At 40.5% G+C, this 20,030-nt stretch overlaps 1 protein-coding gene across 2 annotated transcripts in view; it reads right to left on the bottom strand.

The window, feature by feature from the left end:
- Positions 1 to 2,407: 2,407 nt before the first annotated feature.
- Positions 2,408 to 20,030, bottom strand: part of RAB3C (RAB3C, member RAS oncogene family) — a 156,127-nt gene continuing 138,504 nt past the window's right edge. For both annotated transcript variants that reach the window (XM_075183256.1, XM_075183248.1), the window contains exons 4-5: positions 13,015 to 13,139; positions 2,408 to 9,112 (exon numbers count right to left, since the gene is read on the bottom strand). In XM_075183256.1, coding sequence (XP_075039357.1) covers positions 8,925 to 9,112; positions 13,015 to 13,139 — 313 coding nt within the window. In that variant the 3' untranslated portion in view covers positions 2,408 to 8,924. The remainder of the gene's footprint in view (positions 9,113 to 13,014; positions 13,140 to 20,030) is intronic.

Genomic DNA, 20,030 nt, shown 5'->3' on the forward strand with positions numbered 1-20,030 from the left:
AAATTGAGGGCTATAGGGCAGCAGTTTCTTTCTTGCCCTTGCACTAAAATTTTAAGTTACAGCTCCGAAGTAAATTTTAGAGTGTTTGAGGGTATATTTTATGGTCATGTTCATGATAGAAAAAGGTTGCGAAATCCTCGTGTACACGAGATGAACAGGTCTTATGGCACTTTCAAACCTTCAGAGAACGAAGTGAAAATAAACCTAGTTTTTTAATTATAGGGTTTTTATTCATTTTTCTTTTGCCTTTGGGGTGATGATATCACATATCACATGCAGTGAGGTAGTTCTACACAGTTGTTGATGTACAGCCAATGTGAATGCATCAATGTACAATGCATTTATCTCTTGGTAACAACAAAAACCAAATAAAAATATGTATTTTATGGATATTTTTGCAAGCGTAGAATATATATATATATTTGCTTTTGCAGATACTCAGACTTTTCTTTCAGATAAAGCATACATTATTTGTTTAATATTCATAACATAGAAATATATTGATATATTTAAACATATTATTTGACATCAAATACAACATCTCATCTCATAAAATACAGCTTAGTCCAAGCAATCATAGGTTGCAACCATTTCTCTAAACATTTAATATACTATTACTTATGAATCCTAACAACGCACAGCTTTAACCACAAACACTAAATATTGCATACAGCCAAGTAATTCACACACGTTCACACTGACATTATATACACCACAGAGGTCATCAAATATTGCACTTCATTGGCCCAAGGACTCTCAGGTGAGAGTTGATTTTTTTTTTTCAAATAATAAAAAAATATATATGTATATTTATATAATCAAAACATTTACTCATGCAACACTAATACAATGAAGCTCAGGACATTATTACCACACAAAGGGCACCGTGGCACAGTTTTCTACAGCACAATAAAGTCTCAGATCAGTAAGCACGGGAAAACGAATGCGGCCATTATTGAGAAGCAGCTCAGCCATATACAGTATATTCCTCTCATATGTGTGAAGAAAACTTAATCAGTGGAGTTGGTGAACATGACAGGGCTCTGTCTAGGGTGACTGGCTGCGAGGGGCCTCTTTTTCTGCACTGTGCATTTATTAAACACCTTTTGTTGCTTAATCGTCAAAGAACTGAGGTAAATTATAAATAACTATCTGGGTCGAGGATAATTTGTGTGGAGCAATGGCACAATTTTTTGCTCTGTGACTGGTCTGGTGAAAGTACAGTAAAGAATGTTTTATGTAAAAGGGGGCGTTTGTGGGCGAGACAGGGCTAGAGCCCCAAAGACTGTAGGGCTACTGAGAGTGATTTCTACCCCCAATGGGGCTGCCTAAGAGGCTGATCGCACTGTTTGCCCCCTCAGGCCCAGGTACTATATACTGGCCCTACCGCCTCTCCTACAGGCTCCAGCTGTATAAATCTGGCCGTGATCCCAAGTGTACATCCATAAAAAGTGACACTGAAGATGCTCCTAATTGTCCCACAAATGAGGTAGATGAGACTGAAGTCATGTAGTTACAGGAAATGGATTAATCCATAAATACAGATAAACACCCTGACAATCTCTTTATTAAGCCCTATTACTGTACAAAGCTAGTTTAGCCACAAATGATACTTCTGGTTGGTTAGTAGACAGGCCAATAGAGAACCTCTCCTGGCGGCCCAGGTCACGGTATTGGCCAGCTGATGACCGCGCACAGGCTGATGCCATCATTTGCGGCAGGATTTTACACTCAGAAACAGCTGCAGATTGTCCTTTTGGGAATAGGGCTAGTGCCGAACCCTGGGATATACACACTAAAGTAAGTTTTGTTGCATATAAAGCTTGTTAATAATGTTCCAGGCAGCTATGAATGTCACAGGGGAAGCTGACAGCACGGACCAATAAGAAGCCGCTTTATCGATATCTTATTGGTCCACGAGCCGAAATGTTTCACAATACGTCCCCCGCTCATTGACAATTATGTATATCAGAGTGGTTAGCAACATTGATGGCTTCTTATTTTTTTAAATAACCAAATCATTTATTTACTTCTAAAGTTCTGAGATTGTCACTGAAAAAGATAATAGGTCACATTAGCAGAAAAAACAACAACAAATAGATCTATCTTCACTTATAGTAAAAAACAAGATTAAACAAGATTGTAAGTACAAAAGTAACTCATTAAAACTGCACTATCATCAACTAGGTACATGTCATTGAGCTTCCCCCTACCCCAGCCAGATTCTTGGTGGCTATTCCATGCAGCCATTGTTCCCAGGGCCCCTCTGGTTCTTCTCACAGCCCCAGCTGAAAGTCAAAGGCCTCAATCAAAAGACTGTGTCTTATGATTGGTCCACCCACTCTCCACCCTCTCTCCACCCACACTCCACCCTCTCTCCACCCTCTCTCCACCCACTCTCCACCCACTCTCCACCCTCTCTTCACCACCATTGTAAAATGGGGAATGGAATTAATTTCCCTGTTCTGAAGAACCCTGGAATAACCAGCATGAAGCAGCGCCCAGAGATCTGGCTAGAATAGGGGGAGGACTAGTAACACTGATCCAGTAGGGGGCAGTGCAGCATTAATTACACATATAATCAACACCCCAAACAACACAAGCACGTTTTCCTAATTTGTCAAGTGCTATACACACAATTACACACATACACACATACAGCACACATATACACAACATTGATTGATACACTATAAGAAAATACCTTAATTTTTCACACTGTACATATGCAGGAGATTATATTAGTCAATAAAATCGTACAGACCATGGGGAATCGCGCTATGTAAAGTAAATGGAGTGGTGAAAAATGATTCACTTAAAATGCTATGTTTTGGGCAAAAAATGGTAGAGATTGAGCAATATACTTTAATGTATTGAACAGCATCTTTCTTTAGGTGCAGAGTGACTGGCAGCTGTATGGGGGGGATCATGACCCACGACGGCAGAATACGGGAAGGTGAAACTGATCACAAGCCTATAAAATAGTGTCCTGGTTGTAGAAATCAATGAATTACCTGTAACATTGACGTTTTCTCTTTTCATTATGTCCACACTCACAGTAACGTTCTCCTGGTCAGTAACAGCTGGTAAGTCTGTAAATCTAGTCCTATGGGTACTACTACTGGTCCAGGAACAGTCAGTTGTATTCACAGTCATAAATCTCTTTATCACTTCCTTATGTGCGGAATCTTAATAGATTCCATTGTTAGATGACTGTCAGACCAATACCTATAACATTAAGATCTTCCAAATCTTTCATCTCGTTGGTGATGCAAGAAAATCCATCTCAGTATAAATCAATAGTGTACTAGTAAGCATGGAAGGTATTGTTACTAGAGTAACCACAGAGCAATCTGCACTATCACTGGTGTCCATAACAGTTCCAGGTACTGTATTCAGCCAGACAAGGTCATTTATGATGTGTGACCTCACAGCCCAAATGACGTCTATGTGTGCGCACATATATGAATTTATGTGACAGACATGGATTTTCTTTGTCAAAATGGCAGCATCAGTTGCTGCCCTACTTAGCATGTTCAGAAGAGCTTGACAGACCAGAGGCATTTATAGCTGGCCAGGTGCCTTATACCATCCATACATGGGAAAATGAGATTTTGTTTTGTGGGACAAGATCTTTAAACTAGAGTCAAGGGGTGCAGAAGGCATATTATATACACATGTCCTCCGGGGTAGTAGAAACCAGGCCTTGGACTAAACTTTCAATGGGCCGTTTGCACCTTCCAGGCCCCTTACATGGGCATGTGTAGACATAGCTCTAGCAATGTAGTAATACATTTGAATATATAATAGAAACACGTCCAATAAATACAGTCCCAATATCCTCTCACTCGTGATTTCTTTTAGACATGAATGGGAATTAACCTAGCAATGATCTGTCTCTTTATCTGGAGTATTAGTTTACATTAAAATTCACTAATTCCGATTACTATAATCTGCATATACTGATGTAACATAACATTGTTATTTATTTCTTATATTACATTTAAAGACAAACACATATACTAAGATTCTGAACTGTGATTCTTACTATATACCTTAAAGATGTAGAGTTTGCTAGCAATAAAGAACGGGGAACATGACTGAGCTAGTACTATGTGCGAGAAGGTTTAATGGGAAACTGTATCATGCAGGGTAATAATCAGGGATTGGTTAAGGTAACTCGGGATAGGGCTTGGGCAGAGTGATCGCAGACAACATCCCCGCCATCTGCCTGCTTGGATTAGACTGGAGAGGGGAAGTTAGATTTAGGAGAGTTATATATCATAGTAGGGTTCCAGGGATCCTGAAGGGTTTTAGATTATGTGGGTGACTCCTTCATTGATAAGGGAACTCAGTGGAATTGAAAATGTGCCCACAAGGTGCAGGTCCTGATGGGATGATGGGTATAACAAATGTATGTCCAAGGTGTTTGGTGTGGCTGACTTCTTAAGCTTTCATATAGATGCTTGGGGCTGTTGACGGTGGTGGTTAAAGACCTCTGGGACTTCCACAACCCAATCTATTTACATATAGGTGTGTGGTGTTGTTTTCTCCATTTATGTAATCAATAAATGCTGGGGCCAATTATCCACACAAGTGTCGTTGTAAATTCTTAATGAGTTTTAGGTATGTCATTGGAGTGTTGGAGGACAGCGGAACTGATGCCACATTGCAGTGCTGGTGTTTCCTGGCTACACCAAATATGAAAACATCCTAACAAAGTAATTCTTAAACCTTTTCAGCAACGGAGCCATATGAAACCTGGGAGTCAGCTGGGGAGCTCGTGGGTCAATTTTGTGTCATTTACCTGCAGGGATTTGTTAGCAAACCAGAAAGATTAGGAGCCTCAACCTAGATGTCATTGGGACCCACTTGTTGGTCGCTACCTATCAGTTAAGAACCATTGCCCTAGACCAGGCTTGGCTAACCTGTGGCACTCCAGGTGTTGTTAATCTACAAGCCCCAGCATGCTTTGCCAATATATAGCAGCTTATTGCTGGAAGTTATGATGGGACTTGTAGTTTGACAACACTTGGAGTGTGACAGGATAGCCAAGCCTGCCCTAGAGCTATATACCTTTACCCCACATGCCAAGTAGCCCTGTTGCTGCTAATTTCGGCATTTTGCAAGTGACTACGATTAGACTTGACGTAATCACTAACAAATTGCTTCTGATCTGCAAGAACCAATTACCACGAGGGACTAGATTAGAACATCATATCAAGTTATGGATGTCGTGTATCAGGTTTAACTCGCCATAAGTAATACAAAATAAAATATGTTTCAATTAATACAAAAAGTAATTGACTTATAAAATGGTTAAAGTTACCACAGATTAATTAATATATCCACAGTTCAAAATGATGTGTCCAGTACAGATGCATCACACTGGTTATGATTTTAGAAATGTAACAAGAGCTGTTATATTATACAACTTGCAGAAATAACCAGTAACAAATCCAGTGAAACCTTGTGTCAAACACAAACACATTTGCTATGACACTGAACCACGCAGCTTTACTCGCGCTTTGGAGATCATTAGAGGGCGTCTAGGCTCCCCCTATACATTCACTTAAATGCAAATGAATGGAGCAGGAAGTGCTTGGAAAACAGAAACGCTGCTGCAACACTCCTGAAGGTGAGTAACATCGGGGGTTGGTGTGTGGTCAGCATTGTCACATTCATGTGCTAGTACAATGAACACATATGGCATCAGTGGGTATAAAACCTGTAACTACAGCTGCAATCATAAATATAGATTAATATTTTTGGTTATATAGATTTAATTTAACACAAGGTCCTGTGGTGACCTGAAATATATATACTGTAAACAGTACAGAGTAGAGATTTGTAATTAGATGGAATAGAAAATCCTCTTTAAACTATGCCACTCTTCCTGCAGTAAATGTCCTGAAATATCTATGATACATCTTTATACTCCTATTTGTGTTACAGCTGCTTTCCTCTGTGGTTAATGCCAAGCCTAGCACTGTGCTTTATTACGTAACACATAAAGACTGCTCTGTACCTACTACACATCACAGACACAAGGCCAGGGGCAGCTCTACAATGGAGGCTCAATTACTAACGCAATGCTAAGAAGTATAGAGGCTTATTGAGGAGGCACAAGAATAAAGCACCTCACTGCTCTGTTATATCCGCAAGGGCCAGAGACGAACTAGCGAGCTGTAGACCCCGATGCAGGGAGGAGTGAACCAGGGCCCACAGCTCGGTTGTTCCCTGTGCAGCAGGCCCCATTATCTCCATGGGCCACAGCACCTGCTGCACCAATGGCAGTTCCTCCCAGTGGCGGATCCAGGGGAGGGCGATCAGGGCAATCCTAGCAGAGTCTTGCTGCCGACGGCTGCACATTATGTGCAGGTCCGTTCGGCAGTGACAGGCAGGGAGAGTGTGATGCCTGGCTGCTCTGATTGCCGAGCGGACCTGCACATAGTGTGCAGCCGCCGGCAGACTTAGATGTCAGAAAGGGGGCGGGGCCTAACCCCCCCCTCCTAAATCACCCCAGATACAACAATTTTCTAGATCCACCCCTGATTCCACTACAGGCAAGAGCACCTAATTGTCCGCCAAGCACATTTCACGGTGTCCTTTCCAGTTTTTGTAAAAAAAAAAAAAAAAGTGTTTTTGATTTTAATGTTCAAAATGTGCCTAGATAAAAAAGCTTTTTTGCCAAAATGCAACTGTTTTTTTCCGACTAAAGCCTAACTGCCATATAGAGATATATATAATATAGAACGTGAACCCTTCCTCTAGCTGCAGCCCTTAAGCTGGTCCTGGGGCCTTGGCCAGAGGGAGGAGGCACGTTAAGAGATTGTGGCTTATGATTGACTCTCTTGTCCAGTCCCCCTGTGCCACCATTTAATGTTGGTTAGCTTTATTGATTAATCAGTTCTTTATCGCAGAAGGAGGAGAGCCCAGGGAGAGACATCTGCATCCAGCAGTCCCTGGGGCCCCAGCTGGGGGGGGGGGGGAAGTGGAAAAATATTCAATTTTCTGGAATATTATTCTAGGTGGTAGTGCAGCTTTATTAGGAAACCTTTTGTGACCTTCAGTTACATTTACAAGTACAGGATGAGGCCAGGGTTAAACCACCTATGGCAGGCAGAAAAATCTGGTCCCATTGAGGGGAGAAAAACTCTATATTCCCAACCATAAAAATAATCTACATAATCCTATCCTGTAAAATGAAATCTTGTTATTAGACTTCAGTGAAAATCTAGGTGTAGCCCCATGGAAAAGTGCAAAATTTTTGAACCCCTATAGAATCCACCCTCCGTGTCCTTAATTAAACATGCAGACTGTTCGCACTTCTGCATGATGTTACAGAACAGTGTTTGCATTGTGACTCTGCCTGTTGCATGTAGATAAATAAGCCTTCGGCTGGGTACACACTACAGGGTTTTCAGCCGATTATCGGGCCAGTCACACAATAAACGACCGTTCGGGCCGATATCGCATTAGAGTGTAAACTCCAACGTTGAACAATAATCGTTCCAAAACACATCGTATAGTTTGACTTGATTTTTAAACCGAACTAAAAATCTTGTTCAACGATGGAACGATATCGTTCCAATCCTGCAGTGTGTATGCACTTATCACCGGCAGTGTCCATAGATCTCTATGGAGTCTGCAGAGTCATGATCTGTTCAGCTGATGATTATGACAAATGAAGAGCACAGATCTGAGGGTAAATCTTGTAGAACGTGTATATTGTGTACACAGGAATCGGCACGCTGAATCGTTAACTCTAGCGCATCGGGAGAAATTGTCTGTAGTGTGTACCCAGTCTTATAGTCCAGACATTTCCTCTGAGTGCCTGAAGCATTAATAACCCTGGATCCTGTGTAAGTTTCATATTGTTAGAAAAGTATATTGAACATGACAATTTTGATTCATAATTAAATAGTTTCCCATATAATCAGGATGGAAGTTGGGGTAATCGCTTCAGCAAAACTAAGAGGTTGTTGATTTTTCCTAATTAACAACTTTTATTGTACGTTGCCTTTCCTGTTTGGTCTATTATTAGGATAAGTTAGTAAGTGAGTGAGTTAGATCAGTGAGTTAGATGGGTTAGATACAACTGATATTCTGTATTTTACACTGAATAGAAAGTATGAGGTGGAGTTTCTGGACCGGACAAACCCTAAATCCAATAGGTGCCCCTCCAAAATTACCGTCTGCCCCCCATATTAAACCCTGTCTTGCACATGGTAGTTTTACTAGGATGATGGAAGTAGTTGATGAGCAGCTTTCTAGGTCTCCTGAGCTCCCTAAATGTGTAATTATCGATCAGTGAGGGATTAGAGCCCTTGGGACAGACCCTGAATGATGCACAAGACCTAAGGTATAGTGGGCTACCTTAGGCTGGGTCAATGGCCTACCTGCATTTTTTCCTTTAAAATGTTCCTAATAGGCTGGTGTGACGGAACTTGCCCCCGGGCTATTATTTGTCAGCCAGCCCCTGATGATGCATAAGCTTCACATTAAAGATATATTGGTTTTGAATATATGATAAGGGGGCCAGGTAACGCCAATGACAATAGCAGTGGTAATACCAATACTGTTCCTGAATACCAGAAGCCTCTAGAGAACAATCTGAGGATGACATTCTTAGAAAAGCGCATATACCACATTGTATAAACAGAACAGGTGTAGTAAGGAACATACAAATTATCAGCGCATACAAAGCCTTTTAACTTGCAAACAGCGGGAACATTTATTTTAAGGACTCAGCCTCCAGGCCATCATTCATCAGCTTACCATTACAAAATAAGCGCTAATTTCTTTTCTTTTCCAATAGATATTTAGACAGTAGAAATGAAAAGCGCATGGACCACTTTTTTTTTTTTTTTTTTAAATACTTGTTGGCAATAGAACACATTGAAGATGCCTGGATGGAATCATTAACACCCACAGTTAGGTTGTTGTGGTGGGGGCTTGTCTGTCAGTCTTGTGCTCTGCTTTGCAGCCGTGACGGCTGGGTCCGTTTCCAAGTTCTCCGACATTTTGTCACAGATGATGTCCACAAGTCGCTCGAATGTCTGCTTGACATTGACGTTATCTTTAGCGCTTGTTTCAAAAAACTCAAAACCTGAAAGGAGAAAAATAACTTTTCATGATGGTGTCACGGAGCAATGAGGGAGTAAGGGACGCTAAGTGCTCTGCTTCCATATAACTGAGACACGATTCAGACGGCTGCACCGACAGAACAATGGGATATTAAACCATCAGAATGTGTTCAGGTCTGTGGAAGCCAACATAGAATCTGTGAAAGTATCTGATCACTCAGATTCCATTTTATTCCAAGTTTTGCAGACTTTTGAATTTGAATGCACAGCAATTATTAGGTAATAATAATAATAATAATAATAAGTGACATCTCAGTCATTTAACCCCATATTGAATTGTTTAGTTCTCCCTTCTTTCAAGATATCGAATGTATGTGATTTACACAGGATTAGGCCACTCACATTCTATCTCTATTTTCCTACACTTTTCTTCTTTTCTTTTTACTTTTTTTTTTTAAAGAAAAACCCCAAAAACTTTTTTCAGTTTCAAAAGGGATATCTTCAAATGTCCTAATGAACCCTTCATGTCTCTCCAACTACCCCCACTTATTGACCCAATGAATGGGTTTTAATAAACGAATATACAGTATATTCAGCAGTTGTCTTTAGTTGTAGTAACACATCTGACCAAAAGATGGCACACCACTGACTCCTCTCTGCTTCCCTGTAGAGCAGTATGTTTTCTATATGCAGTCATGGCCAAAAGTTTTGAAAATGACACAAGTATTTCTTCAGTGTTTTTAGACCTTGTTGTCAGATGTTGCTATGGTATACTGAAGTAAAATTACAAGCATTTCAGAAGTGTCAAAGGCTTTTATTGACAATTACATTAAGTTTATGCAAAGAGTCAATATTTGCAGTGTTGACCCTTCTTTTTGAAGGCCCCTGCAACTCGCCCTGGTATGCTGTCAATCAACTTCTGGGCCACCTACTGACTGATGGCCGCCCATTCTTGCCTAATCAGTGTTGGAGTTTGTCAGAATTTGTGGATTTTTGTTTGTCCACCCACCTCTTGAGGATTGACCACAAGTTATCAATGGGATTAAGGTCTGGGGAGTTTCATGGCTATGGACCCAAAATTTCAATGTTTTGATCCCTGTGGCACTTAGTCATCACTTTTGCCTTATGGCAAAGTGCTCCATCATGCTGGAAAAGGCATTGTTCGTCACCAAAACTGTTCTTGTATGGATGGAGGAAGTTGCTCTTGGAGGATGTTTTGGTACCATTCTTTATTCATAGCTGTGGTCTTAGGCAAAATTGTGAGTGAGCCCACTCCCTTGGCTGAGAAGCAACCCCAGACATGAATGGTCTCAGGATGCTTTACTGTTGGCATGACACAGGACTGATGGTAGCACTCACCTGTCCTTCTCTGAACAAGCATTTTTCCAGATGCCCTAAACAATCTGAAAGGGGATTTATTAGAGAAAATGACTTTACCCCAGTCCTCAACAGTCCAATCCCTGTACTTTTTGCAGAATATCAGTCTGTCCCTGATGTTTCTCCTGGTGAGAAGTGGCTTCTTTGCTGGCCTTCTTGACACTAAGCCATCCTTCATTAGTCTTTGCTTCACTGTGCGTGCAGATGCACTTACACCTGCCTCTTGCCATTCCTGAGCAAGCTCTGCACTGGTGGTGCCCCGATCCCGCAGCTGAATTAACTTTAGGAGACGGTCCTGGCTCTTGCTGGATGTTCTTGGGTGCCCTGAAACCTACCTCACAACCATTGAACCTCTCTCCTTGAAGTTCTTGATGATCCGATAAATGGTTGATTTAGGTGCAATCTTATTAGCAGCATTATCCTCGCCTGTGAAGTCTTTTCGTGCAAATCAATGATGACTGCACGTGTCTCCTTGCAGATAACCACAGTTAACAGAGGAAGAACAATGATTTCAAGCACCACTCTCCTTATAAAGCTTCCAGTCTCTAATTCTAACTCAATCAGCATGACAGAGTGATCTCCAGCCTTTTCCTCATCAACACTCTCACTTGTGTTAATGAGAGAATCATTGACCTGATGTCAGGTGGTCCTTTTGTGGCAGGGTTGAAATGCAGTGGAAATGTTGTTTTTGGGATAAAGTTCATTGTCATGGCAAAGAGGGACTTTGAAAGTAATTGCAATTCATCTGATCACTCTTCATGGCATTCTGGAGTATATGGAAATTGCCATCATTAAAACTGAGGCAGCAGACTGTGTGAAAAATAATATTTGTGTCATTCTCAAAACATTTGGCCATGACTCTAGTATTCTAGGCAAGGACTGTAACACCTATACAGCAAGTAAAGTACTTCAAGCAGCACATACAGCTCGATATGCGACAAATTCTGCTGGCTGCATGTTGCTGTGGCCAAAACAGCATTGGACAGGTTATGAGTTGCCTGCAGCCACACACTCCATGGCCATACCTGCTGGCTGTGCGGCAGAAAAGGATGCTCCCTGGCTGTACTGATTGTGTTTTATTATAAACATGGTTGAAGTGTCTCTTTGCAGCCAGACTTGGCCATGCACTGTGCAGACTAACAGTTACTGGGTATGATGGCTTCTGTTACACACAGCAGACAGCTCCTAACATGCTGACTGGTAATTGACTGCAACTATGCACAAATCAGAGTGCTGGGAGCTGTCTACTAAGCATGACCGCATCCTAGTCTGGCCAAACATGTTCCTCAGCTTGTCAAGAGACAGTATGGAACCACAGGAGGTGTATGCAAGTTGGGATGTGAAAAGAGATCTGGGGGTCTATGTTTTGTCACTAACAAAGATTGGGGTGGACGGATTGCTGTATAAAGCAACCCGAGAACGAGGATCTGTATTGTAAAGCTACTACAGGTCAGGGGTCTATATAGTAATGCCACCAGAGAATTTAGAATTATGCATTGTAACACCACCAGGGATTTAGGGAGCTTGCTTTGTAACATCAACAGAGATTTGGGGGATCTGCTTTGTAAAACAACCAAACATTTTGAGTGGCCTAAAGAACACATGCTAACTTTATTGTGTATTGATTATTAATGTGCTCTCTGTATTGTATATCAGTTACTAGAAAGTTATCTGTTTTGTAAAGAGATCCCTAGAATCCTCTCTGTATATCACTAGAGTAGTCTCTGCTTAGAATACTAGCCGGCTGGGGTTGGTAGGGGTTGCGTATGATTATGATATTTTGTCATAACATTTTTTCATGTATTGCTCTGTGTATTTTATAGAGATCATTCACATTCTCTATTGTAAAACGATCACTAGAATGTCCTTTTTATTATAATGAAATTACTAGAATGCTCTATATATTGTACAGAGGGCTTTTAGAATGTTATCCATCTTATAAATAGGTCAGTTGAACAATCTCTGTATTGTGTAGAGGTCACCAAAATATTCTAAGTATTGTATTTAGGTCACTAGCGTAGTCTCTCTATATAATACTTTAATGAGGGGGGGGGAGGTTGTTGCATTTCATTATGACTCTTTAACTTAACATTTTTTCTTATATTTCTTTCTAAGACCACACTCACATTAGACAAGCCATGCCTGAAAGGTTTTTGTTATTACCATTTTTCCACTGACAGAAGGGAAACAGAATGCATTATTATGAATATTTGTTCAGCTCACAAAATGGCTGCCTCCACAGTATGTAGTAATGGCCACACTTTCACAATTAAAATAAACACCATAATATAAACAAGGTTCATCCCCAATGGTTTTTATCCAGCAAGTAACTGCTGTATAATATATAAATGCTATTTAGAAATGTATAAACTCCTTTAAATTGTACCATTATAGACAGATATCATTTATTATAATTAGTAAGGTGTGATGTCACCACTATAACCATTTATGTGGCCATGGTGACTTCAAATATCCATATCCTCTACAATCAGTGTAGAATGTATTAGATCCTTGATATGGAACACTATCAAAGTATTCTGGAACTCACCCAGTTGTTCTGCCAGTTGTTTCCCTCTCTCTGCTGAGATCACTCGCTCATCTTCCATGTCACATTTGTTCCCAACCAATATAACCTGGGCATTGTCCCACGAGTATGTTTTGATTTGCGTTGACCTGAAATAAGAATTTCCATATTACTTTATTTTGGTGTTTAATTTCATTTACATGAATCATAATGCAAAACCTATACATTATATCTTAATATAGACATAATGTATACACTAAACGCATAGGCATATATGCTAAAATAATTCATTTTATTTTACTTGTGCCTGGTCTGTTTAACCCTCCCTTAGGATGTAAGCTCGCTTGAGCAGGGCCCTCTTCCCTCCTGTCTCCTTACCCGTTCTTCTGCTCCGTGTCTATTGCATCTGCCTGCCTGGAGTTTCTGAAGTATTGGTACTTTTGTTTATTGTTCTGTACTGTTATACCCTGTATAGTCTACTGTTTGTACTATGTGCGGCGCTGCGGAAACCTTGTGGCGCCTAACAAATAAATGATAATAATAATAATAATAATAATTGTTTCCTTTATTTTGGCCTACCTTTTGCATATAGAAAATGTGATGAGCTGGAGGATATTTTACTTAGTGAAGGATGAAAGAGTAGGTGAGTAAAATGAAACATGGAGCTAGGTGTAATCTATAGACTGAAAAAAATTGGGACGTGTAAAGCTAAAAGCTGATTCTTCCTGCCCCTATTTTGAGCACCGGGCCTATTTGGTTTTGATAATTGTTGGCATTTGTTAACAACTAGATTCAACTTTGTGGGGATGAACCCCATGAGGTGAAGCCCAATTTAATGAGAGCTGGCAGAGTCACAATCAAATAGTCTCAATGGGTTTTCTTCTTGGAGCCTCATTTCTATCTCAAATAACATACGACAGAATGGGAACAACCAATCTATTTCACTTATAATAAATTAACATTTTAATTTTTTAAAAATGTATTTCGGTCTATGTGAGCACAGTTATGTACCCCGGCAATGAAATGCAGTAAAATAATGCTACAAGACGTCCCATTTAAAGTAGTGGTGTAAAAATCTGGATGTTTTCCTCATGTTCCTGTCCCCATTGTATTTTTTCTGAAATTAAAGACTATGGTCTTATCTCTAACTTTAAAATTGATTCCAATAAAACTGAAGCCCTAGCTCTTAATTTTCCTCCAAATACCAAAAACCTTTGTAAGACATTTTTAAGTTTAATTGGCAAACTCACCCGAGGCAAACTCCGTGCCGCACCTACCTGACACGGCGTGTGCCACACAATGAAGTTTGCTCAAATTTGGTCTAATCCCATGACGGTTCTCTCAACTGACAAATCTATTAATATTGACATGTTATTTTGATCCTGTCTGTAATGCAATATGTGTCTTATCCTGGAGGTCTGGGATTTGGTCCATTTCCTTTTTCTGTATATCCTGTTTTGAAAAATCTTTAATAAAATGTATTAAAAAAATAATATGGATTTTTGTGCAACTGAGAAGTATCTACTGGGTGTCACTAACACATATCCAGTTTATACCCCTTTACATTCATTATCCCATAAAACAAAATGTCACTCTGGAATTTGTGGGAATCAGGTGCATTACTGCTGCTCTACCCTCGCAAGAAACAAAAATGTTCTCCTGCTGCAATTGGCACCAACCTGCAGCTTTAATCCGTGAACTGGAAATAAATCTAAAGTGTACGGGCCCTGTACAGTATGCGTAAAGTAACTACAGCACTTTGGATCCACCCTTAAGGTCTTGCTTCAAAATTTTACTTCATCATTACTAGATGCTGTGAAAGGTTTTGGGGAATTTTTGCATGGTGATCTTATTAAGTGAATAGTTTGAAATCACTTAATTATACATTTGCACCATTTTTCTGTTTTGGCCACAGTACTTGTGCCAAACTTAGTGTACAGAAATGTTGATGTTTCTTCAGGAGTTTGTAAAACTAAATCAGGGTTGGGAAATCAAATGCCAGAGGTAACAAATTCAGAACCACTCTCTATCAAACAGATGCTGCCTATATTGTACCAAATGCTCTCCCCCATGACTGCTCTCAAAACCGGCTATTGAAATTCATAGCAAGGGGTGTTTACAACCTCTTTAAATCACTGCTACCTTTTTTTTCACTAGTGCTTTATTTTTGAACTAGTACATCAAAAAGGTAACTAAACATTGACAATCACACCACATTCATACAAACAAAAAGAAATGAAAAAGGAAAACACCTAACAAAATAAAATATGCATGTTACCTATTGGTTAATCAGTTAAGACAAACTTAGATTGATAGAACTGGTCAAAGAATACTGCCTCCCCCCAGATAGACCAGATCTTCAGCAACGTATCTGGGCATTTCCTACTATGCTAAATTTATACATTGGTAGAATACTGTTAATATGTCTGATCTATCAAAAGGTGTATTGGGCCCCTCCCAAGTTAGCGTAACTCACTATTATTTTCACTTATATTATAAATAAATACATGTATTTTCTAGAGTTTCTAACATACTTTGGAATGAGTTGGGGGAAGATCATGTCCAGCATGGCTGTGAACTAGTGTATACACTTTTTAACCCATAAAAGCTGTCACATATATATAGCTGTACATAGGTGCATTGTCTTGCCCTTTGTAGATGACCCGCAATATATATTCAACAGAATATGCAACAGTTATGTTGTTCTCATGCAGTATCATTGGACGATGGCCACATGAAAATTCTAATACATCATCGTCCAGCCATATCTGCCTGAAATAAATCAGTCTATGTGTGCAGGGCATTGAAGTATTAGACTAAATGGATTTATTTTCTGTGCTCACACCTGGGCTCGATACATAATGTCTATCATTTAGAGTTGGGTATATGCCTGTTCTTGCGCTCATCTGAGACTGTATATAGTCTGTATATAGATTTTTGCGCACAAGTAAAAGATTATGCCGAGTACAGTAAGGTGTGGTACAAACATCTGCAACAATGATGATGACCATCAGCAACACTATGCAGCTTAGTATAAACTGCCAGATGATAATACTTAATAGAGTGTGGCTATATTATATCAATAAACGGCCGCATATTCTCATTACTAATTTGTCATTTCCATTTGGACTACTGCAGTAAAGACGATTATCATTTGATTTTAAAAAGATAATCAAAAGATGTGGAGATATTTATACTTAATTATTTTTGAGATAGTAACTATCACTTTTATTAATAACTATCAACACATTCGCTCTTGTGAATAGAACACTTTATTATGTTATTATATTGTGTACTGTGGTGGAACCACCATGGGTACAGGGGGTGATGCCGGTGCCCTACCTTGTGGTGCCACACCATAGCCGGGCTTCACTTCACCCCTTGAGATTCCGCTCTGCTCTGAAAAGAGATCTCTTCTGATCTGCACGTGCACAGCGGGTGCATGCCCGGGCCACGTATGTTCAGAGGAGGACCCCTCTCTGCGCACTAAAGCAGCATCACCGTGGCCCCTACCCAAACTTGGCTATGAGGCCTGGCATTGTGCTGGTCTGATTGTGTACAAATAGAGTAATGCTACTTTTGCATTAATTACTACTGATGTATGCCTGTTCTAAGTATTAATGTTTTGCAGTTTTCTCATCTAAAGATCGGGCCGATTCTATATACACGTATGTATTTTTCTGCGTATGTTTTGAGTACATAATGTGTCCAACTTTAATTGAAGCCCAATATGTCTGCTTGGGGACTTTATCTTGGGCAGTGAAAAATTACTTTCCTAATGCTTGGAAAAAGCTCTTCACCCACTCACAAAGGACGGCTCATACTGCAATACACTTATATGACATCAAACCTGGGCAATCCATGAATGCACGGTATATTGTGACATCCTTATCTGCAATGTCTTTCATATAACTGTACTCAAGGCATGAAGGAGCTAAAGACTAGGACCAATTTAATTTATTCTGATACACACTTACATACATTTTATTAATCGTGTGCATTCATTCTTTTGTTACAATTACCTCTTTGCTCGACAGGGGACTATTTGTTGTCCTATATCCTTACATAATGATGGTTACATTGTTATGGAGGTTTGAAATCTCACAAATAAGTAGACTGAGTACTTGACATCTATAACGAACTGAATTATTCACGAACTATAAACAAGGTAGATTTTACACAGTAGGTTCTTGTAAAAATGCATGTAGCTGTCAACGTATATGTCAACCATAAAATTAACAATTACAATGCACAGTGTGAAACAATTATGTACAAAAGTCCTATAAATGTTAATTATTTACATATAATAGTAATTAAATGTTAGACTTTAACGATAGCACTGTTATTGTAGTGTATTGGACAATAAAAGAAACTTGGGATATAAAAGATTGGCGCTTGTTGCAACTGGTATATTTTTTCCCTCTGGTGTTTTCTGCGGGGTTGCAAATAATTGGTATTTTACTGACAATGTTTTACAGCTACTGAAGCCATATAAAGCATTAATCTTGAAGCCCTTTCCTGTATGTATTGTATTACCACTTGCATCTATAACAAGGCTGAGCTCAACATTCCGTGTTCCAAACCTGCATTTCTTCTGACATTTATCCAGCCAGTGACTGATTACTGAAGGATCAGTGGATAATAAGCCTATTCAGCTAACTGCAGCTGGAGAACCACTGTTTACTCATACATAAAAAAGATTTGTTATACCACATTTTTTTCATATATTTATATTTATGGGCAGGGAATCAGAAGCCCAACGCTTCTCGGGTGCTTCTCTTCCCGAGCTACCTAGCACCCTGGGCCAGGGCCGTAACTAGGGCTGTGCAACAGGGGCGACCGCCCATTGCGCAACGCTGAAGGGGGGCGCAATTTAGGAATATTTTAGGTTAATTTGCTTAAAATTGAGGGCTAGGGGGGCGGCATTTGTCTTTCTCGCCCAGGGCGCTAGAATTCTAAGTTACGGCTCTGCTCTGGGCAACAGTAAATGTGGCAGCTGGCACGTGAAAGCCTGGAGTTCTCATAACATTCCTGGGTATGTGTCAGAATCATGAAGATGGAGTTGGTGATACTTGCCAGCAGTTGGCGCTACTGAGCACTGAGGCTCGGAGTCTAACACGCCCCTGGTTTTCACCAGGGACCCCCGCAAGGAGGTATGGACTTAGCTGCAAGGAACGTGCAGATCGCGGCCCTCAGTATCAGTCAGCTGGCGAGGTTACAATTGAGGCAGCGGTGACGGCCCACCAGTATGCAGGATGGAAGAATGGTCAGCAAGCCAGGTCAGAACCAGAGAAACGGATATAGCCAAATCAGGAGCAGGAGAATGGTCAGGAAGCCGGGTCAGTACCAAGAATCACTCAAAGCCAAAATCAGGAACCAAAGGAGAAGTCAGGAACAAGCCGGGGTCAGAATCCAATAAGGTAATATAACAGGAACAAACGCTGGAGCAAGGCAGAAGACCAAATACTCTGGCAAGCAAATGGCATCAGTGAGCTCATTAAATAGAGGAGAGAGATCCCTGATAAGTGCATCCAATTGGCTGGAAAACCGAAACCAAACGCCGGCTAATCGCAGGGCGATGGACCGTTGTGTCTTGCGCATGCGTACTGATGGCAAACAGGAACAGCGTCACGTTGCTGGGCAATGGTTGCCAAGCTCAGCGTACGCATGCGAATAGAACGTCAACAGCATACCTAAGCAGCGGGATGCTGATTCTGCATCAAAACATGTGCCCGTCTAGAGGCAGAAGCAGGACGGTGTCTGCCAGTATTTCCCACAAGGTCAAAAGCCTTGAAAGGAATAAGAAGGGATTATACCTCACTCTCTAAATGTGTGACCAGGACTAGTTATCCCGATGGTATGATGCCTCTTCTTCTGCTAGAAATCTCCATATTGCTGCGTGGATCCCTGAGCCAGTCAGGATAAATGGCTACATTAGTGTAAAAGTGGAATTGCTATTTGTTTGTTTTTTTGCTTGTTAGGTTATAGAATTTGTGTTTGCTTTTTGTTAGATTTTCTATATTCCTTTTCTAAATTGGTGTTTATCATTCCCTTTCTGTTGATATGTATCCCCATACCATATGACAAATACAATTAGGTAGCTAGTTTTCTGCAATGTTTTAGATACAGAGAATTAAACATAGTTGTTTTCTCTCCTGGAATGTCCAGGAGACTCCCGAATTTCTAGGAGTTGTTCTTGACTCCCAGGAGAGCAGTGCTAACTCCCGTATACCGCCCACTTCCCTGGTGGAGTGAGGGGTGGTTTAATGATGCGATTCATAGCGAAACGCGTAATCCTAGCCCCCGCTCCCATTGAATTATGCTGAAAATGATGGCATTTAACAGCAGGGGAGGTGGTTCATCATCAACATTTATTTATATAGCGCCAGCAAATTCCGTAGCGCTTTACAATTGGGAACAAACATTAATAAGACAATACTGGGTAATACATACAGACAGAGAGGTAAGAGAACCCTGCTCGCAAGCTTACAATCTATAGGACAATGGGAGTTTGTAACACAAGGGCATGTGCTACATCATATTGCACAATGGACCAGCTAGAACGCAAAGGTAAAAGTACTGAGTGGGCTGTGTGTGTGGCAATGTTGGTCAGAGGATTGTTGTCTTGTGTTAGCTGTGTAGAGGATGGTAATAGGGTAACCTAGGGCGCCTAGTGACACAATTCACTCGGCCCCGCACTCGGTTCCAGCATCTCACCAACGGGTTGTCCCGGCGGGGGGAATGAAAATGTCGGCAAGAATGGATTAAAGCTAAATCTAAGAAATAGTCACCCTGCCTACCTGTCTTAGATACTAATAAATAGTAGGGAGTGATTGATTTCTTGCTTATATTGATTAATGTTAACCCACCCCCATGAATTAATATTTACTTGTCTTACTTTGCAGCATGCTTACAAAATACTACCTGTCTCTAGAGGAGTTTCTTTTGTTAAAAGCTGGTACAATCAGTGCACTTTCCAGCCAGGTCAGGTGCTGGGAATCTGGGTTATTTTTCACACAGTGAGAGAAGGATCTTATATC

This window comes from Mixophyes fleayi, chromosome 1 (genome assembly GCF_038048845.1).
Source record: "Mixophyes fleayi isolate aMixFle1 chromosome 1, aMixFle1.hap1, whole genome shotgun sequence".
Lineage (NCBI taxonomy): Eukaryota > Metazoa > Chordata > Amphibia > Anura > Limnodynastidae > Mixophyes > Mixophyes fleayi.